General features: G+C 32.8%; 3 protein-coding genes across 3 annotated transcripts; 1 reads left to right on the top strand and 2 right to left on the bottom strand.

Moving 5' to 3' along the window:
* The first annotated feature begins 10,501 nt into the window (after positions 1-10,501).
* LOC131595971 (S-protein homolog 29-like) lies at positions 10,502-10,954 on the top strand. The gene has a single exon (XM_058868540.1). It carries the CDS (start codon positions 10,502-10,504, stop codon positions 10,952-10,954), a length of 453 nt encoding a protein of 150 aa, XP_058724523.1.
* Positions 10,955-18,957: 8,003 nt separating this feature from the next.
* Positions 18,958-19,596, bottom strand: LOC131603136 (monothiol glutaredoxin-S2-like). Its single transcript, XM_058875400.1, has one exon. The coding sequence runs from the start codon at positions 19,545-19,547 to the stop codon at positions 19,239-19,241; it is 309 nt and encodes a 102-aa protein (XP_058731383.1). The 5' UTR covers positions 19,548-19,596; the 3' UTR covers positions 18,958-19,238.
* A 5,368-nt stretch (positions 19,597-24,964) lies between these two features.
* On the bottom strand, positions 24,965-26,434 carry LOC131596144 (uncharacterized). Its single transcript, XM_058868758.1, has one exon. It carries the CDS (start codon positions 26,432-26,434, stop codon positions 24,965-24,967), a length of 1,470 nt encoding a protein of 489 aa, XP_058724741.1.
* Between the last annotated feature and the right edge of the window lie 407 nt (positions 26,435-26,841).

The following is a 26,841-nucleotide window of genomic DNA, read 5'->3' on the forward strand; positions in this document are numbered from 1 at the left end:
ACAACTCGAACTCAACTTCTATTCTTTCAAGAGCAAGAGAAAGGCACCGAGATCCCGCCGTCGTTTGCCCTATGCCAATAGGATCAACTTAAAATAACCTGCGTAGTAAACTCCTTGTTTGTTTTCTTTCCGATAGCTGCCATTTTTAAATTTTTCAAGTCAAGCGAGAAAGCAAGTGGAATAATTAATACTTTACTTTTTTCGGCCATTTCTCAGCAATAGCTACCTGAATGGAAGCAAGCTACGGGGATAAGAAGAAGAGTGTTCGAAGACTACAAGTTGAAGCTAAGACCAATCTAAGCCAATATCCCATATCCTTTGCCTAAAGCAATTGAACCAACATGTGTATCTCAGGCAATAAACTCTACTGAATGGCAACAGGCAATGACATATGAGTTTATGACTCTTATGTGTAATGGTACATGGACACTTGTTCCTCCATTACCTTATTACAATGTAATTGGTATCAAATGGGTTTTTAGATTGAAAATAAATCCTTATGGTTTTATCTCTTGCTACAAAGCAAGACTTGTTGTTAAAGGATTCCATCAAAGGTCGGATATTGATTTCAAAGATACTTTTAGCCCGGTTATAAAACCTCAAACTATCAAGAGTATTTTTTGCATTTCTCTCTCAAAAGGATGGTCTCTCACACAAATGGATGTGAACAATGCCTTCTTGCATGGAATTATTGGTTAAAATGTCTACGTGACCCAACCAACTGGTTTTATTCACTCGTCATTTCAAAATTATGTTTGCAAATTAAAGAAAGCATTATATGGTCTTAAGCAAGCACTAGGTGCTTAGTTTAATGCCTTAAAAACATTCTTACTGCAATATGGTTTTGTCAACTCCAAGAGTGACACGTTCTTGTTCATCTATACTTTCGGTTCTACAACCGCCTATTTTTTAGTGTATGTTGATGATTTATTACTATGCGGTTATAGTTCTTGTTTTTTAGATCAATTAAAACAGGCACTTGCAGATAAATTTTCGCTCAAAGATTTGGGTCCGCTAAGCCACTTTCTCAAAGTTGAAATACTACCAACCAAGACTGGCTTATTCCTTACACAACACCATTATATCAGAGATATTCTTCTCTGAGCAAACATGGGTGACTGCAAACCTGTGTCCACCCCATGGTAACTTCCTTCTTCTCACAACCTAAACCGACTCCATGTCATGTGACAGTAAGGATTTCCGGAGTATACTTGGTGCTTTACACTACCTGTCAATCACACGCCCATATATCATATTCCTGGTAAATAAACTAGCACAAGGGACGCAAGCTCCTACTGTGACAAATTTGCAAGCCTTGAAAAGAGTGATGCGCTACCTCAAATCCACCATCTCCAACGGGCTTCATCTCACGAGATCTTCAAATACACACCCCACTAGCTTTTGTGATGCAGATTGGGCGGGAGACACAATCGATAGGAAATCAATAGGTGTGCTTATTTAATTTATTTGGGGTCCTAATATCATTTCTTGGTCATGCAAGAAGCAACCCCCAGTTGCAAAATCGTCAACCAAAGCCAAATATCGTACTATTGCAACCACTATCAGGAATTAATATGGTTCAATGTTTAATATTTTAAAAACTGATATAAAATATATTAATTGACTGCTCTATTAATTGACTGCTATATTAATTGATCCATTATGAACCGATTATTTATATTTATTTTATTGATTATTGGATAAAAATTATGTCTATCAACTTAATATGTATTAGATTATCTATCAATATAATTAATGTTTGTTAGAGTAGTTATACAAAACTACTCCTACTAAAACTTAGAGTGTGTTTGTTTCAAGGTTACAAAAAATATTTCCAGGAATAGGACTATGAGAATTCAATATTCCTATGTTTGATTCAAGTTTTAAAAAATTATTCCAAGGAACTTTTTATTCCAAGGAATCTTATTTACACATGATTCTTTTATTTTTATTCCAAGGCTTAAAGGATGGGAATAAAACATTCCCATGGAAATAAGTTCAACCAACTATAACTTTCCGCTACAAATTACATTTATTTATTTTTTATATTTTAAATTAAACAAATTTATAATTATTCCGTGGAACCTTAATTTAAACCAAACAAATAAGTGGAAATAATAATCCTTGGAACAATAATCCTGGAAATATTATTCCAAGGAATATAATTTGAAACCTTGAAACAAACACACCCTTAGAGTTTTTCTATCAGCAAAAAAATTGTACAAAGATGCACATGATGTTAAATAAGATAATAAAAAATTATTTTAAAACTCTAACATTGAAATAAATATATAAGAAGAAAATGATAATGAAGAACATGATCTTTAAGATTAAAATGTAATTATCTTAAAAATCGTAATGCATTTAATTAGTAATCAATTAATGCACTAATTAACCCCTTAACCAAAAAAATGAGTAGAATTAATATACCTCAATTTTTTCATTCATTTTATCGGAAAATGAGATAATCATGACACTTTTTTACAAAATTGATACCACATATTTTTAGAAAAATCCAAGCAAATACTCAAGAAATCCTTATCCACATATTTTTAAGATCTATGAGAAAACTGAAATATTCAACTGGTAAACAAAATATACAAAAATATTGTTAGATTAAATGTGAAGACATAATTTCACATTTGTCGAACCGGGAATTTGGACACACTTCCACCCACCTATTATTAAATCAGTAACTACAATGGTCCATGATCACTTTACACACATCAAGAATACATAACTAGTTGTTTCATGTGATGATTTTCTAGGGTGTGCGGTTAAGAATCCTACATACACAACAATAACATGAACACATACATAGCCATTGCTAAAACATCACAACCAAAATAAGCTCAAACCTGAGTCCAAAATAAAACAAAACATGAATGATAAACATTGCAGAAAAATAAAAAAAATGCAGAAAAACACATTAGCTCAAACCTGTGTATAATTGTGATAAATGAAGAAAAATAAACCTTGCATAGTTAAACCTGAATGATAAAAACACAACGTTTGCAAAGCTCAACCAAAATATTTTTTTTGCAATTAAGGAAAAATGGAAAAAATGAGTTATACCAGAATGATAAAAATGCAACTTTTGTAGAGTTAATTTAAACCAACATCTTTTTCTGCATTCAAAGAAAAATGGAAAGAATGAATTAAATCAGAATGATAAAAATGTAACATTTGCACCACCGACAGTGTTTTAAGAACCAGACCGGACCGACCAGTCGGACCGGTCGAACTGGGAACCGGCCAGGTAATCAGTCTAGTTCAATTGTTAGATCGAATATGTTACTGAGCTTGTGTGAACCGGTCAAAATTGGTGTAAACCGCTAAAACTAGAAAAATCGATGGTTTAATTGCTTTTTGAAATTTTATTAATTTTAAAAAAATTAAAATGACGCCTTTTTGATTATTTTAATAAAAAATAAAATTAAAAAAATGAAAAATAAAAATAAAGATGTTGCGGATGCGGTTGATTTTGTTGCAGATGGTTTTGATATTGAAGAAGGAGATCCTAACATTGAAACAATTTTTCCTTCCTTGAAATTAAATTTAGTAGACAATGAAGTTATTTTGTTATAAATTATTCAAATAGATTACGTTGTGATTAAACTTTGTTTGCAATTATACTTTGTAATTTTGTACTATTTTATTATATGTTATATCCATGTTTAAGTTTTGAATTTAAATTATGAACTTGTGAATTTATTTACGATATGATATTTTCAAAAAATTTAAGTGCTAGTTATACTTTCTAGAGACTGAATCATCTGGTTCGACATGTTTTATACCTATATAGTTTTGTTATAACGACTGGTCAATTCAACTAAGTTATCCGATTTAATCCAGTTTAGTCACGTGGTTCGACCAAGAAACTAGTGACCCAGTATCCTCACCGGTTTGATGTTTGGTCTGTTTTTAAAACACTGCCACCGATAATCAATCAATAAATCCAAATAAAAATACTCCAACAATTTCAAAAACACAAACACAAAAACAATTAAAGTTCCGAGAATTTTTATTCACAACAAAACTAAAAAACACCATAAACAACAAATTATAAGGAAGAAGAAAGGAATAGAAACCTTAGTTGGACTTGATGCAGGAGAAATGAGAAGTTTTGAATCGGTGGAGAGCAAGTAGAAATCAAGAATAGTCAAAATAATTGAAAATTTCAACCCATAAACTCAGTTAAAGCTCAATTTAAAAAGAAGTAAAAACAAATACCACTACTAACACAATACCAAAAAATTGATATGAAATCAATAATTAATCTATAATATCAAAACATCCCAATCTAAACCTTTTGGACAAAACAATGAGCTTTACCTTTGGATTTCAACATATATATAATTTAAAACACGAGTCGTGATAGAGGAAAAAAGTGACAAAATCATAAATTTACCTAGCAGATTAATCATGAAAAACCAAAATCCAAAATAGATAAATAAAAGTAAAAATCATGTTTACAAATAGATTAGATTCAACCTCTAAATGTGAACAAAAAATTAACGTGGTTGGTACCCAAAAACATGTTTACAATAGATCTACCACCACAAACCACATACCTCCACAAGACTACCAGAAACGTCAGATCCGCCGTTTTGTCGCCTATCCTAATTGGTACCCAGTTTCTCCTTCCTTGTGATCTTCAAAACGACACTGTGGCAAAGAACATTCCAATCTTACTTTTGGGTAACAATAACTTTTGGAGTTAATCAAATTTTAGTCCTCGAATATAAGAAATACAAAATTGAAATTAGAAGAAACAAAAAAATTCTTAACCTTTATTCATTTGATGAAATTTTATCAAATCAGTGTTCCTCTAGCTCTTACTTTTCATCATGTTTTACTCATATCGAGAAAATCTACGCAAGAGACCCACAAAATTCATTCAAACATAGCGAATAACAAGAAGAAGAAAAGATAATGGAAAGTAATGCATATAGAAAATAAAAATAAAAATAAATTTACTGAAAATAAAAATAAATTTACCAGGTTTTTAAAGTGAATAAATGGATTAGACTATTGAGTTGGGAAATGTGAAGAAGGTATTGTGATGTTTAACGGTTATGAGCAAATACCTTCTTATCCTTGATCTCACCTGACAACATCTTTCCCAAATAATGCATATTGTGATGCATCAAAAACTCCACCTGCTGCAGTTATGTTTTTCAATTTAAATTAGTTGTGTTTTTAAAAACTCTCATCACAAAATCAAAATCCTAACCAAAAAATCACCATATCAACTATAAAAACACTAATCACAAAATCCAAACCCTAATTTTAAACATAAAACCAAACAAAATAGAAGCAGATACAATTTATAAACCCTGACTTTCTACCATGCTATTATTCAAAACCACAGACACAATAATCTCTAACAACTCATCCAACAAACCGATACAAATAAAAAAAATTCATAACAAAAAAAAAATCTCTTACCACATATGAGTTTTTCTAACAATACCATACTTTCTCCACAAATGAGCCACAGACGCTTTCTTCCCTCTGTCCAAATCTGAAGCAGAAAGAAGAGATAAGAAAGAAGAAAAGGAAGAAATGGAAGAGAGAAGAAAGAAGAGGAAAAGGAAGAAAGGGAAGAGAGAAGAAATATGAAATAAGAGGAAGAGAAAGATGATTTTGGGAAAAGAGAATGACATGAAGGAGGGAAGATAAAATTGGAAAGGTGATGTTATGAAAATTGGTTTCTATGAAATCTGAATAAAGGAAAACAAAAGGTTGACATGGCTTAATATGGAACCAACACAAGGGTAGATAGGTATTTTCCAGAACCATCAAAGTTCTTATATGATAGATAAGTTTAACAATGAAAATAATACTACATATGCTAAGTAAAAATGTGAATTGAATTTTTGATTTTTTTTAAAGTTTATTTTAAAGGCGGCGAATACATAAGAAAAGGTGAAAATATTGAATAGTTTCATGTGTCCTAAACAAGGGGAGACTAGGTCAAAACTCTCTCAAGAGAAAGTAAAATCTAAAAAAGGCATACCTAGCCTATTCTTTACATAGTATTATCTAATGTCCAATGGTAAAAAGTAAAAAAAAAAAGTGAAGGATGTAGATGTACGACCTATATTAACGAAAAATCCACACAACTATTTCCTTCTCTAAATATATGAGTAATTAAAAAGGAAATGTTTAAAATAATCTTTGACAACCTAGCCACCTAGGTCTAAGTTGCCAAGGAATCAAATTAACAAAAGAAGAGACAAAAGCTTTAATCACAAAAAGAGAATCGAATTCAATCAAAAGCTTGCTTTAACCCTTATGTTTGGCTATTTCCACATATCTAATGGCTGCACAATACATAAGAGAGAGAGAGAGAGAGAGAGAGAGAGAGAGAGAGAGAGAGAGAGAGAGAGAGAGAGAGATACTAGCATCTAATGGTTCAATAAAAGCCAAGAGAAACAATCCTTTGTTATTCCTGAAAATACTCCCACTTCCAGCAGTAGTAGGATTTGTAGTGAAAGCTCTATCCACCTTACATTTTATCCAATTTCCATTATGAGGAGACCAAATAACCTCCTTGATAGAGGGATCTCTAGGAGGGTGAATAGTGACATCAAAGGCCTTGATATTAGAGAATTCATCCAACCCTAGAGGGATCCGTAGAAGGGTGAATAGTGACAAATAAGATTTCACATTATTTTCATACAAAAGTTAAAAAAATCACAAATACGAAAATGAATATTGGCTAGTCAATAATAAAGAAAAAATGAGGAGATTTTTGTAATTAATAATATTTTTGAATAATATAATATTTAATCAATATCTTTAAATTATACCTTATATATTTTACTTAATGAAGTAAAAAATATTTATAGAGCTGAAGTATTTCTTATAAAATTAGTATCAAATATTTTTTAAATAATGTTTTAATTCTATACAGTAAAATATTTTAAAGTAATAGGTATTTTAAGCCTATTTCTTAACAAATTAAACACATAATGTAATTAAGTTTAAAAATATAATCATGTTCAATACAATCAATTTTTTTTTGTGTAAGCAGAGATTTAATATAAGGGAGAACTAAGAGTTCTCTAACCTTTTTACATGATAAAACGGGCAATACCCGACAAAAGAGAAAAAATTACCCATCAATTACACTACGAGAGAAAAGAAATAGGATCTTTGCAAAACTCATAGAAGGAATAATTGGGATGGGTAATTTTGCCACAAAAATACCACCTCCATGCCAAAATCTTTATGTTCTAAACCGTGTCGTTTAAACTCCATCCCTCTCCCCGGAAACACCATTTGTTCCTTAACAACCATAAAGACCAAGAAGTGGCAAGCCAAACAACATCCGCCTTACTAATCTTGACTCTATGTAACCAGAAGAAGTAATGTTGTTCCATAAAACTTGACAAACATTCCTCCTCCACACTAACCAATTTTCCCACCCAAAGCGCAACTTCGGACCAAATACGCTTCATCATACTACAAGCAACAAAGAATGGTTCCTATTTTCTATACCAAAACCACAAAACATACACTTGAGATTATCTAATTAAAGAAAAATACCTCTATACACCAAAAGCTCCTTAGTGGGAACACTATCTAGAAAGAGTCTCTAACTAAATGCCTTAATTTTGAAGGGCACTTCCACTTTCCAAAGAACCCGAAACGCTTTCTCATACTTGTTAATGGGACCAAAAGGAATTAGATCATTCGAATAGAAATCATAGCATGATCCCACAGAGAAAAAATGAATAGAAATCTTAATTATAGTATAATATAATATAATATAAATATGTTCAATGCCATAAATTTATTATAGTATTACTGAGTATTATAAAATATATCCTTCTTCTCATACATTCCGTTTCACGTGACAAACATCTAAATCTTCGACAATATCTAATTGATCCATAATATTGAACAAAAATAGATAAATATTAATATAATTCTCTTCAATACAATCAACTGAAAAAGTGAATTAAAACTTAAAAACTAATATGATATAATCAACTTCAATATTATGAATTTATTATGGTAATACAATTTTTATTCATTAAATTGATTTATACCATATCAACATTAATTATATTTAAATTAGTAATAAACTCAATCACATTTTATTAACAAAATATATAATATTTTTTATTATAAATTCAATCTTAATTAACAAAAAAATCACAATATTGGAAGGAAGGGAAACTCCTATCCCACGATATTAGCAAATATTAGCAAATGAAAGAAAATTTTTTTTTAAAAAAAAAGACAAAAAAAAAGCTGAAAAAAAATTATAAATAAAAATTTAATTCATGAAGTTATGTATTTGTTTTGAAGTAAATATATTTGTTATTATTTATGCTTAAAATATCATATCTTCGTTAAGCATGCAAAAACATATAAGGTGTTTTATATGAAAATAGAATAATTGAATATGAAATTTAATAATAAGATAAATAAATATGCAAATAGTTATTAGAAAAAAAATCTCTTATTGATTGAAGTTGTTATATATCAATAGCATACATTGTAAAAATCCAAAAAAATAACAAATAGGTGAAATTGGTAGAAAAAGAAGTGAATAAATAATAAACATAGGATTAAGGGTTGTTATAACCAGTGCCGAAGGCCCGTTCTAATTTTAAAAATGGGCCTAAATTTGGAATAAAAAATACAATTATAATAAATAAAAGTGGCACATATAAAATATATAATTGTATTAATAAAACAAATTTAATTATAATTATTTGGAATTTGATCAATCTCATTTTTTTGATTGTATTGAATTTTTATTATAACAATATTTTTTATTTATTAAATTTTTTATATTTATTTACATATTTATTATTATTAATGCAAAAAAATTGAATTTTTTAAAAATTTAGCACCCTTTAAAACTTAGGACCGTGTGCTGTAGAGCCTCTTTCTCATGCCCAGGGTCGGGCCTGGTTATAACACTGTGTAAGAATATAAAAAGATATAATATTTTATCATTGTTTTCATATGCTATTATTTATATTATTATTATTATTATTATTATTATTATTATTATTAATTCCTATTGTTTTTTAAAAATTTATTATCCTACGAATTAATAGAAAAATAGTAATTGATAAACAAAAATAAAATATTGAATAAAATATTATTTTTATGACAGTCGGAAAAACTGAAAAATTAAAAAGTAGTATGTTATAGATTTATAAAAAGTAGTTATTATAAAGTAGCAGTAAATCTATTAAAAGACTTAATAAAGTAGTTGTTCATAAAAAGAGTTATTATAATCTATAAAGAGAATTAGAGTAATATTAAAAGAGTAATTATTTTAATAAAGTACTATCTAACTATCTACTAGAATTAAGGTAATATTAAAAGAGTAATTATTATAATAAATCTATAATAAAAGTAGTAGAATAATATTTAGAGTAATTATTATAAATCTATAACTATCTACTTGAATTAGAGTATAACTATATACTAGAATTAGAAGGAAATAATATATTTAGATATTATTATAATTTACACCAAAATATATTATTATTAGAATTAGAATAATATTAAATTTTAAAATTAAATTAAATATAGAAATATTAATATTTTTTTTGAGTTATTATTTTATAATTGATTTAATATGTTGTCTTTATTATAAGGATAAGTAAATTATTTATATAAAATATATTATTTAATTGGTCTATGTAGTATTTATGATTCTAAATAAATAAATGTGACTAAATCTTTTTTAAATAAAGTTAAAATATAGAAATATTAATAGTTTTCTAAATTTTAGTATTTTATATTTTAATATATTGTCTTTATTATAACCTAAAAATGTATTTTACATAGGAGTATCAATTTTTTTTATCTTTCCTTAATAAAAATGAGGGGAAATGAGATAATAAAATAATGTCAAAGACAAATATAATTTTATGGTACATTATAATATTTTAGAATAAGAAGTATTAAAAAGATTTTTTTTATTTTTTACATTTAAATTTATTTATGTAAATGATATTATTTTTAAGAGTGGTAATTTATATATATATATATATATATATATATATATATATATATATATATATATATATATATATATATATATATATATATATATATATATATATATATATAACTGTTATCAAATAAGAATATTATTTTAAAAATATTTATTTTACAATCAAAATTGAGATATTTTAAGTAAAGAATGAAAGCTGTTAATTTTGTTTAATTTACCTCCTCCTTGTATTGAGTTTCTTTTGATTAATGAAAGCTGTTAATTTTGTTTAAAATAAAAAGTTATTATTACAATGCTAAAATGTAACTGATTTTTTAAATTTCTATTAAGTGTCACAATCAATTGATGATAAAAAATAAAAAATAAATATTAAATTATAAATCTTGACTGATCTTTTGTCTGCATCTATTTACATATGTGTTTCTTCTTATAAATATAGTTTTTGCTCCTTATATCAATATCAATTATTTTCAAACTCAAAAGAAAAAATTAAACGAAGGTACAATGTCTCCATTTAACCAAAAAGTTGTGGTGATATGTATGTTGATGCTGTTATCAGTGCAGTATGTTCACAGCGTTCAAGTGAATGCTTTAAACTCAATTGACGGTCTTTTTAATAAAATTCATGTCAATATTGCTAACTCTTTAGAAGGAAATTTAGATTTAACTCTTAATTGTAAATCAAAAGATGACAATCTTGGAGTTCATCTTTTGCATCATGGCGAAACTTTTAGTTTTACTTTCCGTCCTAAATGGTTTGCAAAAACCTTATTCTTTTGTTCCTTTGCATGGACGGGTGAATTTCATTGGTTTGATATATTTATAGATTGGGACAGGCCGAGAGCTGATTGTCATAATTGCAATTGGAATGTATACAAATCTGGACCATGTAGAACTCCAGAATCAAAGTCGCATACACCTACACCTATTTGCTTTCCGTGGAATAAGCCACAATGAATGTAGTACATGTTTTTAATTTTAATTATAGTAAAAGTTGATCTCATACTATAGAAAACTCAAGGTATTGTATTAAATCTCTGTTTGTTGAAATTCTCTCTCTATCTCTTATGTTATGTTTATTGTCCTTCAATGGAACAAAAGAAGGTTTTTTATGTTATGTTTATTGTCCCTAACGAATTTTCTTTTTTTAGTTCCTTGAACTTTTTTTAGATACAGCTCTTATGACAGCTATGGAAGTTACAAAAGTTTTCAACATTTAACTTTATTATGAGATAACTTTACTTTAAGAATAAGTTTAGCAGTGGAAATAATACTACATATGCTAAGAAAAAAAGGGTAATTGTATTTTTCAAAAAAAAAAGTTTCTTTAAAAGGAGGCGAAAACATAAGAAAAAGGAAAAAAAATATTGATTATTTTATGTGCCTAAAACGGGAGGAATACATGGTATTTCACTTTGAGTAGCATATTCGAATTATTATAAGTGAGATTCCTTTAATAAAAAGGTGGAATACATAGCAAAATAGAATAAGTAGTGCAAATAGGACCCTCACGTTTAAAAGAATCAAAAGCCTAAGTTCTAATGAAATAGTTTAATCCTTAATTTGAAAAGAATTGTTTGTATGAAATGTGTAGTACAAAAAGTAAATTTTCATAAAAGTAAATTTCACTAAGATTGAAATAATGATTTCACCACGGGTATAGTATGTGATGACGATTAGTGTGATACTAAGTGTACTAGTTTTCATTACAGACTATAGGTCATGATAATAAATTGGATAACACATTATTTTTTACCATGGTTGAAATATCCAACCATAGTGAAAAGTCGAAAGATAATGGGTTTGATGCAAGAGATGTTTGACAGAATTGAATTTCAGCCATGAAAGTGCATGCTAAAACAATGTCATCGATATAAACAAGTAAAACAGTAGAGCCAATGTGATTAGATTTAACATAGAGAGAATGGTGAGCTTGTGATTGAGAATAGTCAATTGATATTTGAAAAGAAGAGAGTTTGGAGTACCATTCTCTACTGGTTTGCTTTATGCCTTATAAAGACTTATGAAGCTTGCAAACCTGGGATGAATTAGAAGTAGACAAGCAAGGTGGAAGAGTCATGTAGACCTCCTCATATAAATCACCATGGAGAAAGGTATTAATGACATCAAGTTACTCCAAATGCCAACCTTTAATAGTTGCAATAGACAATAGAACTCTAGTTGTGGTAAGCTTAGCAATAAGGAAAAAAGTGTCAAAATAATCAGTGTCTTCCATCTGTGTGTACCCTTTGGCAACCAACCTAGTTTTCTATCTCTCAATGGAGCCACCTTCTTTATACTTAATATTGTAAACCCATCTACACCCAATGGGATGTTTTCTAGAAGGTAAGTCAACCACATCCCAAGTATGATTCTCTGTTAGGGCATGTAACTCAACATCCATGGCATGCTTGCAACAAACAAGCTTAATGGCTTGGTTGTATGTTTTGAGTTCAATGTGAAAGGATATAGAAAAACAAAATTGTTTATATGAAGGTGTACAATTATTGTAAGAGATGACAAAATATAGAGGATATGCAATGAATATTGTATTAGTAGAATGCAATAAAGATGAGTTATGAAATGCAACATAGCAATGATAATCAGTAAAATAACTTGGGAGATGAGACACTCGAGTAGATTGTCTTACGGGACTAATAGGCGTGTCTGCGGGAGAACTGTTGAGTAAAAGGGGATCAGCAGACTCATTTTGGGCAATAAAAGTAGGTGTAGGAGGGGATTGAGATAAATTGTCATTGGAAGAACTGTCGGGTAAAGAAGAGGAAGTAGTACCAGGAAAAATGGGCTGGTTAGGAGAGGTAAGATAAAAAGGTGATGTAACAGGTAAAATACGTTCATTAGAATGAGGTGTACTAGGTAATGACTTGTCAAGTCAGGAATTTCCTAAAAAATAGTATCATATGGATTATTGATATTGACAGTGGTTGGGTGAGAAGTCGAATTATTTTTGAAAGGAAAGTGAGTTTCATAGAATATGACATTTTCTTGAAAAAAAATTATGATTGTGCAGGTCATAAAAGATGTATCCTTTAGTACCATCCTTGAAATCACGGAATATGAATTTTCTAGCTCTAGGGTCAAATTTGGTCCTGTGAGCATGTAATGTAGTGAAAAAAAATTAAGCAGCCAAATTTTTTTAAGTGTATCTGTAATGCCCCGATTATTTAATTATTTATTTAATTAAATATTATTATTTTATATTCGAAAATTATCGGTTGAGGAGTATATTTTGGTGAATAAGTATTTATGTCGGCAAATGGATTATTATATCGACGGATTATTATTAAAAGTGATGTATTGATTATTTCGGGTTATTTATCTTATTGGACCTAAATTGGTTTGATTGGAATAATAAAGAGGAAGTGTTAAAGTCCAAGCCCAATTAGAATGATAAAATTAGGGTTTTAGAGATGAGAAGTATAGTATGTCATTTTGGAGAGAACAAGATTTGAAGAGAAAGAGGCAAGTCTTGGAGAAGAGGAATGAGCTTGGAGATTTCCATCCATGGTGCCAAATTGAAAGTGCATTGGAGACCCATCAAGTTGCTTCAAATGATAAGGTAAGGGTGGGGTTCTCTTCCTATAATAGGGCCTATGAAACCTTGTATGTTGGAGATTAGGGATTTAGGTTATTGTTTTGCGATGTTAAATTGTTACTGAAACTTAGAAATTCTACTTGTTGCTGTTGTTGATGTTTGTGACTGTTCGTGTATACTGGAAATGCTAACCACGAGTCTGGAAATTGAATTTACGTGCGTAATGGAAATGATTGGAAAAACGAAAGAAAAGGAACATTGGTCCAGCCCTTGACGGGCGGTACTGCCTTAACGGACGACATGGAAAGCCGCGACGGGCGGCAAGGAACCATGGCAGGGTTGCCGATCGGCACCCATATGCTATGATTTTGTTTTCTCTTCTGGCGCTATTTCATTGTGTATGGTTGGTTTTAGGTATGATTCACATATTGCCGGTTTTGTTGATTGTTTCACACTATTAATTAAGTACATATATAATGATATAGTGTTATGAGAATGAAACAGGTTTTTGTTTCACAATATAAATGAAATAGTAGTGGAAATTAATATAATATGATTGAATTGATAACAGTAAGTTATAGGAAGAATAAAATGCAAAACAGTCCCGTTTGATCGAAATAGCCAAATTAAGCGGTAAAATTAGTTGTCCGGAATTTGATGAAAATTTACGGGGTAGCTAAGTTTAATTAGTACATCAACATGGTGGTGTTATTTTGTCGAAATTGTAATATTAATCGTTCGATTAATTTAATAGTTAAATAAATGTTCAATAAGCCTATTTAATTGGAATAGACTAGAACATAGATTAATTATTCGGTTGGTCGGTAAATGACGGTATTTTGAGAATTTGACCGTAATCATGCTTTGGGATTTAGTAATTAACTTAGGAACTATGGTATGATAGTAAGTAGTGAGTTTAACCGAATGAATTGGATAATCGGCGAATTAATTGAATTGTGTCCGATTAACCGGTATCGAATTATGATCATACCTTATGAATTGTTGTGGATATATATGTGATTGTTTATTAATGGTATTGACCGTTGATTATGTGAATTATTGGAATTTCTCCGTTGTTTATATGAAGTTGTTGTATTATGTGTGAAGTGTTAATACCTTTTATGATAAATGATAATTGTGATATGGGTGTGTGCCTTGTGACGAATATTTTGTGAAGTAAATGATAAATGATGATTGTTGTGATGATTTAGTTAATATGTGAAGTTCTATGTTTACCGTAATATACCGAAACATGATGATAATGATGTCGTGATGAGTTTATTTCTATGTGAAGATGAATGATTAATTGTGACGTTGAATTACCTCTAATAATTGGTAATTATCAGTGACGTAGGCGTATGCCTAGTGATGACGTTTGATTGTGAAGAGTATGTTGTGTATGTCTTATTTTTCGAGTCACATTTCATGTGCATACTCAGTGACGGCCTAGATTGGCAAAAAAGTTGGGGACGAAGGCTTATGCCCTGAATTGGCAATTAGTGACGGGGGTGGAGGCTCCGATTGGTACCACATGCATATACATGAGTCATGTCCCATGTGTCTTATGTGATTCATAATTGTGACGTTTTGTGAATATATCGTGATTGGATTTCGTGACTTGTTAAATGATGGAAGTATGTGAAGATGTGAATTGATGATTTTATGAATAGTATGATAATATCAATATTTGTGAATGCGATTAACTGAATATGTCTGGTGTGACTTATATGTGATGTTTTGTGATTAGATGTATATGTGATGTTTTGTGACTCGAGGTATGACTTATGTGCTGTGACGTTTTTGGATTGAAATTGTGATTTATACTTGTGATTTATATTTGTAATGTATCATGACTTGGCTTATAAAGTAAATGAAGTATATGTATAATCGATGTGAATATGAAGTGTTGTGACTTGTTGTGCAATGAAAAGTATGTGAGAATCGTGAATTAGTGAAAGCATGAAGCGTATAGCAATATTAATACTTGCGATGTGATACCTATATATGCTTGGATCCTAATATACAATTTATCATGCGCTCATTTATATGATTTGATATCTCACCCTTTTCTCTTGTTCGCCGTTGCCTTTATATTGGTAACATGCAGGTATTCGAGTATGAAGATTTAGTTGTCGTTAATCGAGTCGGTTGTCGCTCTGATACGTAGCACTCGGGGGGGATGATTTATGATGTTTATGATGTTGTTGTTTATTGTTTTATCTGAGCTGAATAAGATGTTATTGATTCAAAGATTCAGAACTATGATTCCACCATGTTCTAACAAGAGAAGTTACTCCGTTTTGAAAAGTATTACATGCTGAGTATTTGTTTAATTGATCAAAGAATGTGCTATGTATCCGCTAAATGCGATGAAGTGATTCAATTTAAGTGAAAATGTGACGCCTCATTTGTTTGTTGAGAAATTTTGAAACTCTGATTCTTGAATAACTGTCGGGTAGAAATGGGGTGTTACAGTATCAAAGATGGAGGTTATGAAAATAGGACATCATATGGACTTTTTGATTTTTGAACTGAAAAAATCCACATGTTCAAAGGTATATTGGGATGAAAGTATAAGGATTTAGCTACAATTAGAATATGCTGGTGTTTTCTTTCAACCATCCTATTTTGTTTGGGTGTTTCAACACAAGATTTTTGGTGAATGATTCCTTTGGCTAAGAGAAATTCAGATAAGGCTAAAAATTATGTACCATTATCTGTCCCAAGGCATTTAAGTGAAATGTGAAATTGGTTTTCCAAGTAAGCTACAAACTGGATAATAATATTGTTGGTTTAATCTTTTGTTTTAAGATTACCCCAGCTATATCTGCTATAATAATATACTAATGTTTTGAAGTATTTGTGTCCTAACCTTGAAATAGTAGAAAATGGGTCCCATACATCAGCATGCAAGATATAAAAAAGGGTAGAAGAATGAGTTGCACTATTTGGGAATGGTAATTTTTTTTGCTTTCCAAAATGGCATGAATCACATGGATTATTGTCAGATTTACAAGGTATAATAGGAAACAATTTTAAAATAGTTTTCTATCCTATATCAGAAATATGGCCTAATATCAAATGCCAAATAGTACAATAGGGGTTATAGTGGAATTGTAAACTAAGGATTGGTTGGTAGTGTCAAGCACATAGAGTCCTCTTTGCAATTTAGTTGTACCAATCATTTTCTTGGAATGATTATGCAGGATTTTATAGGCATCAACACTAAAATGCATAAAAAATCATTATTGTTAGCAAGTTTAGCAATGGAATTCAGGTTAACTTGAAAATTAGGGATATAAAGGACATCATGTAAATGTGGAAGATAAGACTACACTACCATACATGGATTCTACAATGTGAGAGCCATCAAGTAAATTGATATGCACAAGGATAATATTTTTGCAATTGACAAAAAGAGCATTACCATATGAAATGCGATATGTGGTACCAGTGTCCAAAATCCAAAGGTTAGGACTCTTATCATTAGTGGTAGATGAGTGTGAATGCATGAAAAAAGGTGAGGTAGAAATTGAATTAGCTTGAGAATTAAGCTTGGACTGCTGAAGCAATTCAATAATGTTGGTGTACTGCTCTTGAGTAATACCATATGGAGATGTGGATGAGCCTTGTCGAGAAGCATCTAAAATGGCATTAACTGTGGCAGTTGGAGTAGTATTACTTGAAGCCTTTTCTTTTCCTTTGCCTTTGAAGCCTGGTGGATAACCATGCTTGAGGAAGCAAGTTTCAACAATGTAATTATTTCTGCCACAGTGTGTACAAACTCGATTTTGACCTCTGGGACCATTGGAGCCATGATTCTTCCCTTTGAAGGCATTGTATCCATATTTACCATTAGAATTACCTGAATGAATTTGAACTTGACAAACTGAATTAACAGTGTCTTCAACATTAGCTGAAGATTAAGCCTTAACTAATGCAGAGCTATTCATTTCCCGATCTTGTTGAATGATGAGAGAAAATGCTTTGTCAATATCAGGCAAAGGTTTCTTCATCATTATCTTTGACTTAGAGTGTGTGAATTTCTCATTCAAACCTTTAGGAAATCAAATAACTTGATCCTGCTCACGATACTTAGCAGAAATAATAGCACCACTTGAACAAGGTATTGCATAAGCACATGCAAGAGTTAGTTTCAAAATACCCATCCTTGCTTCTCCTAAAAACTCTCCAAATACCCAATACTATTGCAGCCTCGCCGGATTAGTTTCCGGAAGGTTATCCAAATATGTTCTGCCGAAACAACGGATAAGGATAAGAAACTGACTTTATGTTTGGTGTCAATCTAGCATGTGGTGGTCTAACTATGTGGAACTTGTGTAATAATAATGTTATTAGGTAAATGAAATTCCGATATGTAATACTAATATCTCATTAAATCTTTAATGCAAAAATATAACTCATCTATGATCCATCCATATAGTTTAGAGATATGCTACGTTTACACCCGTTTTTCACACCATATACGTTTACACCGTATTATATGTAGGGGTGAAAATAGGTCAGGCTGATAATAGGGGCTATAGACTAGCCTACACAGATTCAGGCCAGACCATACATTTTTTTAAATAGAATAGGCTTGCGCTTTTTTATAAGCTTATTTAGTTAAAAAGGCTAGGCCTCAGGCCCCCAAAAAAGCTTTTTAAGCCTAACAAGTCGGCCTATTTTAATAAATATGAATAATTTTTCACTATCATTATGTTATGTTTTTTACTTTGAATTAAAATACATTAATAAAACTTGATTATCTTGAAAAACTTGTGAAAATAAGATGAAAATACCTGATAAACATTGTTTTCATAAGTTCTCTTAAACAAATAGTTCACATAACTTATGCTAATAGGTAAGTTAAAATATGTAAATGCAAACAAATTTTTAGTCTCTTGATTTTTTAGCTAGTTGGTCTATTTAAATATTTTTTTAATTGCTTATTTACTTATGTCTATAACAAATAGGCTTTTATGTAGGCTAACCTGACATTTGAAAAGGCTAGGTTCAGATCTAAAAATAAACCTACAACATACTACAGGCTAGACTTAGGCTTCCATTTTTTTGACAGGCCAGACTCAGGCTTGACAAAACTTAGCTCGACTCGGCCTATTTCTACCCCTAATTGTATGCAATGGATCAAGTGTTGCACGAATTTCAAAGTTAGACAAAAAAATATTAAAAAATTAAAAAGTATGTATTCTTGGTAAATAATAAGGTGTGGGTGTAAATTTGCACTTTGGATCCTCTCCTTCTCTCATTCCTTCTCCTTCAAACAAAACAAGTGTGAGAAGAAAGTGAAAATGAATAAAAAATCATAAATCAAAGAAGAGAGATGAAATATAAGAGAGTGATAGAGAGAAATTAGTAAAGGAGAGAATCCAAGTCCGTAAATTTGAGTGTCATAGAAGCATTTCTCTATAGTTTATTAGTTGTCGTACTTATCAAAAGATAATATTACATCAAAAACATTACATTGATTTAACCAGAAAAATAGGCTAAACGGAGGAGTTGATTCCTAATGTAGTGCAGTAGTGGTAGAAGTTCCTTGTCCTTAAACAAACACCGGTCGAAATCTATCACTAAGTTATAATACTGAAACTCATCATATGAATATAACCTCAAAATATATAAATTAAACAGCATAAGTTATTGTGTGACTGATGAGTGATGGAATTAAACCCAAAGAGCTCCAGCTTTTTTAAGCATTGGAATCAAAGTGCGGTTAAGATGAAGACTCATTACTTGATTGGCTCCACCAATAAGCTTACCACCAATGAAAACAGTTGGAACAGATGGAGAAGAACCAAGTCTTGAAAGTGCTTGTTCAATCTCTCTCCCTCTTGATATCTCATCAAGTTCATAAACTGCTGGATTCACACCAAAGTCACAAAAAAGTGTCTTTATGGTATGACTCATGCAACATGAACTCTTGCTGAATATTACAACTGGCCTCTCTGAAACCATCTTTGTTACTCTCTCCATTGCGATACAAAGGTTGATATGTGAGGAATGTGTATAGTTTTAATTGAAGTTTTTGAGCTGTGTTGATGAGATAAGCTAAATGTGGCATGCATTATATAGAGGATTTAAAGGGAATAAAATTAAGCCTTGTTGGGAAATAAAAACGTAGAAAAGTGAAGAATATTTGCGTCTCTATTGACAGGGCCGTCTTGATTAATTCAGAGGCCCTGTTCTAATATAATTACGTCGTTAATAAAAAACATAAAAAATTATTTTAAAAATTACCATTAATTTAAATTATAAATAACAAAAAAATCTAACTATTTCTATCTTTTTATAATTTTATTTTTATATAAAATTTACTATATTTTATAAGTTATATAATATAGTAAAAACGAGATATAATTTAAAGCTTTCATGACTAATTGGTATTAGACTATTTTTGAATTTATTTATTTTAGTATATTTAACTAGTTAATGGCTAAATATTATTACCGAATGCGTCGGAGGACGTGTCACAAACTTCAGAAATGCAAGGAGGCATGTCATAAGCTTATTATTATTACTATCAATTGTTACTTTACATTTGCATCAATATCTATTATTTAAACTGAGGTTGTAAATCATTAATGGGAAGCCCTTTTAAACTGAGGAACTAGATCATATTAAATGGAGGCCCTGTGCAAGGGCACTGCTTGCACAGCCCCTTCACCGGCCCTGTCTATTGAAAATCGGCCCTGTCTATTGAAAATCGGTAAAGGGAATAAATTAAGTATACTTTCCGCAACTAGCGAACAAACAATTCCTTGTCTTTGTTCAACTTTCACCATATATTAAAGAATACATATTTTTGTATGAAAAAGATAAATTCTCAAGGATTCTAAAAAGTAATAGTTATTAATAGAGTGAAAAGGATAAAATTAAAAAATATTTAATAGGGTGAAAAACATAAAATTAAAAAAAAATTATGTAGGAACTTTTTTTTTTTTTTTCAATACGCAATTTATAAGATATCGCACTAGGGGTGCAACCCTTACAAAAACAAAGACTAAACTGAGAGATTACAAGAAAGCGGTATTTTGTACCACTCGTAGAAACTATTATGGTACGAAGAATGACATAGAGTCATCCATCTCCAAGAGAGGAAAATGACATTAGAGAACACCACATCAAAGCTATAAGGCTTATTCTCAAAGATAATTGCGTTTCGCATGAGCCAAATGCTCCAAACGGTCGCCACCCAAATCGTGTTGGTCTTAATTTTGCTCTTCACATCCTTGATTTTGTCTTGAATGTAACCAAAATCCAGCAACTCATCTAAGGACATTTTGGAATCAACCCCAATCCAACACAAAATACTACTCCAAATTCTTCTAGTGACTACACACTCAAAAAACAAATGACACAAATTCTCCTCACGGGCTTGGCAAAACATGCAATCCACCGAATTTAAATTCTGAACATTTCTAAAAGACAATTGTTCTTTCACCGGCAATTTGTTCGAGAATAATCTCCAAGCGAACACCTTTATCCGTAACGGTAAGCTTAAATTCCAAACGACATTCATATGACTTACCGTAGCATCCGACCACGCCATATCCTTGCTGTCAGCCTCCAAACAAGATATGCTGCTGACCGAAAAAGCGCCCTCACTGTTCAGCAGCCAAGTGAAGCCGTCATCCTCGCTGCTGTTCAAAACCGGAAGCTGGAGAAAATCGTGAAAGCTGCTCCATCTTCTTGCAGCAGAACCGTTAGCAGCAGGCGCTGCTCCTTCAATGGCAACAGCATGGAAAAACTCCTCAGACAGCATCAGTAAATTATTCCACCGAGCCTCCCCGTTATGCCAAGTAATTACATCCTTGAGAGAGCATAATTTGTTGGCCGCAAAAGCGTACAGATCTGGAAAAAGGACGCACAGAGATTGACTTCCCATCCAGTTACTATGCCAAAACAGAATATTTTTACCGCTTTTTGGAGTGCACTTAATGCAACCGGAGAACCCTTGCTCAAAGGATGTCAAACACAAGTCGTTGTTGATAATATCCCTCCACCAAATGGAGTCCTCCGAAGTTGTAACAACCTCTCCCGTTACTTGAACCTTGAGCTTGGGATTTAAGTACCTCAATTCGATGAACTTACTCCATATTGAATCATTTTCGGTTAAAATGCGCCATTTCCATTTTAAAAGAAGAGCTCTATTCACCTCACGGACATCCCTAATCCCCAAACCTCCCTTCTCTTTGGGTTTGCAGGCTATCTCCCATCTCACCCAATGAATACTCCTTTTGTTGACATTTCCGCTCCACAAGAAATTACTTTGAATACTTCTTATTTCTTTTATGATTTTTGTCGGTGCTTTGTAGAAAGAAAGAGTAAACGTTGGTAATGCATTTAACACTGCATTGATTAACGTGATCCGGCCTCCAAAAGAAATGTTTCTACCTTTCCAAGCCGACAATCTAGCCTTTATGTTACTCAGGACCTCCTTCCAAGCCTTGATGTTCCTAGGGCAAACTCCCACCATAACACCTAGGAATTTGAAAGGAGCAGAACTTTTCTTACAAGAGAGGAACCAAGCTGCCTTGTTCTTAAACCAATCACCGGCATGCACCCCTATAACATTGCTTTTCACGAAATTAATTTTCATTCCCGAAACAAGCTCAAAGCCTCGCAAGATCACTTTCAAGTTCCAAAGATTGTCACAAGAGGTATCACCTAGGATTACGGTGTCGTCCGCGAATTGAAGGATATCAACATGATCCTCTTCCCCAAACATGAACGGTTTGAACTCCCCTACCTCCACCGCCTTTTTCACCAAAGCCGTTAGACCCTCCATAACAAGGACGAAGATGAAAGGCGACAAAGGATCTCCTTGGCGAAGACCTTTGTTAACCGAAAAGTCTTTGGTAGCACTTCCGTTAACCAACACGAACATATGGCTAGTAAACACACACGCTTCCATCCATTTCATCCATCTCTTACTAAACCCCATTCTAACCATCACAAATCTAACGAAATTCCATGAGACGGAATCGTAAGCCTTTTCAAAATCTACCTTTAACAAGAAACACCTCCTTTTCTTCCTCCTCGCCCAATCAAGAATCTCATTCACCAACAAAACACCATCCATGATATTTCTTCCCGGAACAAACGCGGTTTGATTCGGGGACACCAATTTACCAACTACCCTTTTGATTCTAGCACATAAAAGCTTCGCAAGAATTTTATAGATACTTCCAACCAAGCAAATTGGCCGATATTCCAATAAATCTTGCGGATTTTTGTTTTTTGGAATCAAAGTCAAAAAGCAGGAGGTTATAGATTTCACAAGAGATCCCTTATTATGGAAGTCGTTGCATAGAGCCATCAAATCATCTTTTATAAGAGACCAAAACCTCTTAAAAAATTCAATAGTATAACCGTCCGGACCGGGGCTTTTATTCCCATCACACGACCAAACCGCCTCCTTAACTTCTTCTACCGAAAAAAGTTTTTCCAACTCCAAAGACTCATCTTGAGACAAAGAATTAAAGCTATCTCCACTAAGCTCCGGGCGTCTTTCCACATCTTCCTTGAAGAAGCTTTTAAAATGGTTGAAGACGAAATCTTTGATTTCTTGCGGTTCTTCCAATCTTCCATTACTAGAATCAAGGGAACACATAAGGTTTCTTCTTCTTCTATCCCTTAACGAGTTATGGAAAAAACGAGTATTATTATCTCCTTCGGAAAGCCAAAGTTGCCTAGATTTCAACCGGAGCAAACCTTCCTTCTTATTTATGTTGTCCCAAAAGACCTCCACCTCCTTAGTTCTCTTTGAAACCACCTCTTCCGGAACATTACCTGCAAAATGAACAAACATGTTATCTAAATGTTGCATCTCCTCTTCGGCTTTCCCTATGTTCAAGTCTATCCATCCGTAAACATTTGTGTTCCACCATCGAATGCGCTCCTTAAGAACCTTCAACTTCTCTACCAAGCAAAAGTCTCCTCTCCCCTTACAATGAATATTCGCCCACTCTTTGGTCACGAACGGAATAAAGCCTTCGTGGTTGAACCAAAGGTTATTGAATCTAAACGGTTTCGGCCCCCAATCTTTCCTATTGTTTTGAATCCAAATCGGTGCGTGATCGGAAATGTCTCTCTTTCCAATTCTTTGACCATCCACTTTCCACTCTACTATTAATTTGTCCGACAACAAAAACCTATCGATCCGACTCATAGATTTGCCATTGCTATTAAACCAAGTGAATTTGCCTCCTATGGTAGGAACATCCACCACCTCCATCTTCTCAATGAAGCCATTGAATAACTCCATCTCTTTTTTGTTGTTGCTTTTAGAACTTCCTACCCGTTCATCACTAGAGGTCACGGAGTTGAAATCCCCTCCTATGCACCAAGAACCTTCCTTGTTTTTATCTTTTATCTCTATTAGCCTCTCCCATGTCCTTCTTCTAATGCTCCTATCACAAGAAGCGTAGATGTTAACGAAATAAATGAGATTTCCCATTTTTTCAACGCAAAGGCCAAGAAAGCCTTCCCCTCTGAAACTGTACAGCAGCTCGAAGAAACCTTTCTTCCACATAGTTAAGATACCTCCCGACGCCCCTACCGAATCCGAAACCGACCACTCAACATTTGCATCTCCCCACAATTCCTTTATCACCCTACTGTTTAAACTACTAAGCTTTGTCTCTTGAATGAAACATACTTCTGCTTCCCCTTTTTGAATAGTAAGCGCCACTCTCTTCCTCTTTGCCCTGCTTCCTCCCCCTCTCATGTTCAAAGAGACCACTATCATTTTTCACAGTTTGATAATTTCCCCTTCTCCCCTGATTCCCTTTTCCTATCCCGGTTTTCTATCTCTTCTAGTTTGGCAATTGGATCAAAATCACAAGCTCTGTTTATTATTCCCAGCTTATTAATGGAATTCCACAGGCCTATGGTTGCTTTTCCTAAAGCCCCATTAGTAATTCTTGAGTTGCACATTTTCACATCAGAATGTGTCAATGATTCGGCAGACAAATATAACCCACCCAAAGAATTACTCTTATTACAGGGAATTGGAAAAGAACCTGGTTGAAGCTCTGGAAATTCTAATCTCGGTGGGCCGCACTCCTCCGCTGGGTAGCAGTAGTTTTCCACCTTCAAACCAAGATTGAGAACTTCCCTCATCTTCTTTCTAACCTTCTTTGTGTTCAGAATCTTGGTATTTTTTCCTTCCTCATTCGTCGGAACTTTTCTCCGTACCTCCATTCCAGTAGAACCGCTAGCATTACTACCCTGATTCACTATGCTCGTGTCCACTAATTTGCTAACAACCGGTCCACCCGTATCCTTTCGCAAAGGCCCAGAAAAAAAATAATCAGTTTGGTGCAATTTGGGCCCAGCAGAGATATCTCCGACTTTTGGGTAATTAACAAAAACTCCCGCAGGCCCCACTACACTTGCCACGTCATCCTCTTTTTTTTGGGAGAGGAAACCGCTTCTAGGCTGCACAAGACTTTGCTAAAAGATGTGGATGAAATGCTATCTTCTGTACAGCCTTTCTCTTCCCTAGCTTGACCTTTATCCTCTTTCATGTAAGAACATTTAATGCCCTCACTACTCCCCATTTTCTCCATCCTCAATTTCTCTATCTTGTCTGCAAAACCCTCTTGCTGTCTCCTTTGAGTTGACCCATCCCTTTCATCATTCCCCAAGTACTCTGATTCAGAAAAAGCAGCTATCAACTCTTCTTCTTCTTCCCTCCCACTTCCCAGCGCCGAAGAGCTCCCCTTGACTGAACCGTCGGATGAACTTGAATCAAAGCCACTTGCACACTCCTCTTCACCCGTTGACCACTGAGCTTCTTCTATTAGAAGAATATTCGTCCACATACCATCTAAACAAACTGAGACTTTGTTTCTGATTATTTCGGCCTCTTTAGAGAACACCATGATTTTTACCACATCTAGTCTGCTTGAAGCATGCTGAATCCATTCATAGTTCGCCACTGTTCCAATATCGGAGAATAATGTGTCAATGAACCGCTTATTCCTCACGTGGCAAGGAATGCCATATGCCGATATCCACACCGCTCTAGCACATTCAACGTCAGAAGGTTTCCATTCCCTCACCTCTTTGAACCACCTCTTGATCCATTCCCCTCCCTCAGCTAAGAACATATCGAGATCTTCGGCAACCACCTCTTCTAGGAGACACAGATTTGGCCCTAACGGCGTAGCTTTCACCGTGAAAATACCCTCTTCAATCAAACCCTGCTTGACTCCAAAAGCGAGCCCCGGTGCTGCCGCTACCCCCATTTTTGCCTTACAAAACATATTCTTTTCTTCAAGACTTGTTTGATAGAAGAAGGCCTTATTGTCCTCCTTATCCACCCTCTTCACTTCAGATACTTGTCCCTTCAGCACATCAGTGAAGCTCTTCGAAGGTCCAGAGTTCGAGGGGAGCGAAACCTTCGGATTGCTGCGAGTAGTGTTGAGTTTCCCACGGGTACCACCATACTTGCCCCTCCCTGAATCATTTTTGCGACTGACCTCCTTCCTGTTATATTTGGTTATGTTGGCACTGATCTTCTTTTCTCCCAACCACACATTATCCAATTTGGTTTCCAGTATCCTCGCATCTTCAACATTGAAAAACCTCACGAAACCATATCTTGTTCCTCTCCAATCTTTTTTTGGAGGAATAACGATCTCTTCAATACTGCCAAAGTCTTTGAGTTCATAATATAAGTCTTTAGCTCTCCAACAATCATCAAAATCAGTTATAAAGAAAGAGATAACTGAGCCGTTGCCCTCTCCCGAATCGCTCTTCCAAATATCCCATCTTGATGTAACAGTACTTTTTCCCTTGTTTCTGTTAACCATTTTCCACCCATTGCCGTTGTCTTTAAAATTTCGTTGCATGGTGAGAATGCTTGGAAGACAAACCCTAGCACTCTTTCTCTCTCTAACTTTCTCTCTCTAACCCATTGAAAACATTGTGTAATTTACATAAAATTATGTAGGAACTAGAATTGATCATGCATATTTATTTATTTGGTCCTAAAATTTTACAAATTAGTTTCATGTATGGTTATTTGAATCTCAATACCAATTCAAATATGTTAGTGTTTTTGTTTTTCTTTTGAGAATGTAATTTCCATCCATGAAATAATAATGAATCGTGTTAAGTTGAACTATAAAGTTATATTAAAATATTTTTTTAAAAAAAGTGTTCTTTTAATTGCTTTAACCAAAAACAAATATAATATTCCCTCGATCAATTAATAATTGTTGCGTTTGTGAATAAAATAACATAAAAAAGATCGTCA

Source organism: Vicia villosa, linkage group LG1 (genome assembly GCF_029867415.1).
Source record: "Vicia villosa cultivar HV-30 ecotype Madison, WI linkage group LG1, Vvil1.0, whole genome shotgun sequence".
Classification (NCBI taxonomy): Eukaryota; Viridiplantae; Streptophyta; class Magnoliopsida; order Fabales; family Fabaceae; genus Vicia; species Vicia villosa.

Bases quoted from the DNA above. Each gene is read 5' to 3' on its own strand.
- LOC131603136 (XM_058875400.1), bottom strand. From the start codon at position 19,547: ATGGAGAGAGTAACAAAGATGGTTTCAGAGAGGCCAGTTGTAATATTC.
- LOC131596144 (XM_058868758.1), bottom strand. From the start codon at position 26,434: ATGCAACGAAATTTTAAAGACAACGGCAATGGGTGGAAAATGGTTAAC.
- LOC131595971 (XM_058868540.1), top strand. From the start codon at position 10,502: ATGTCTCCATTTAACCAAAAAGTTGTGGTGATATGTATGTTGATGCTG.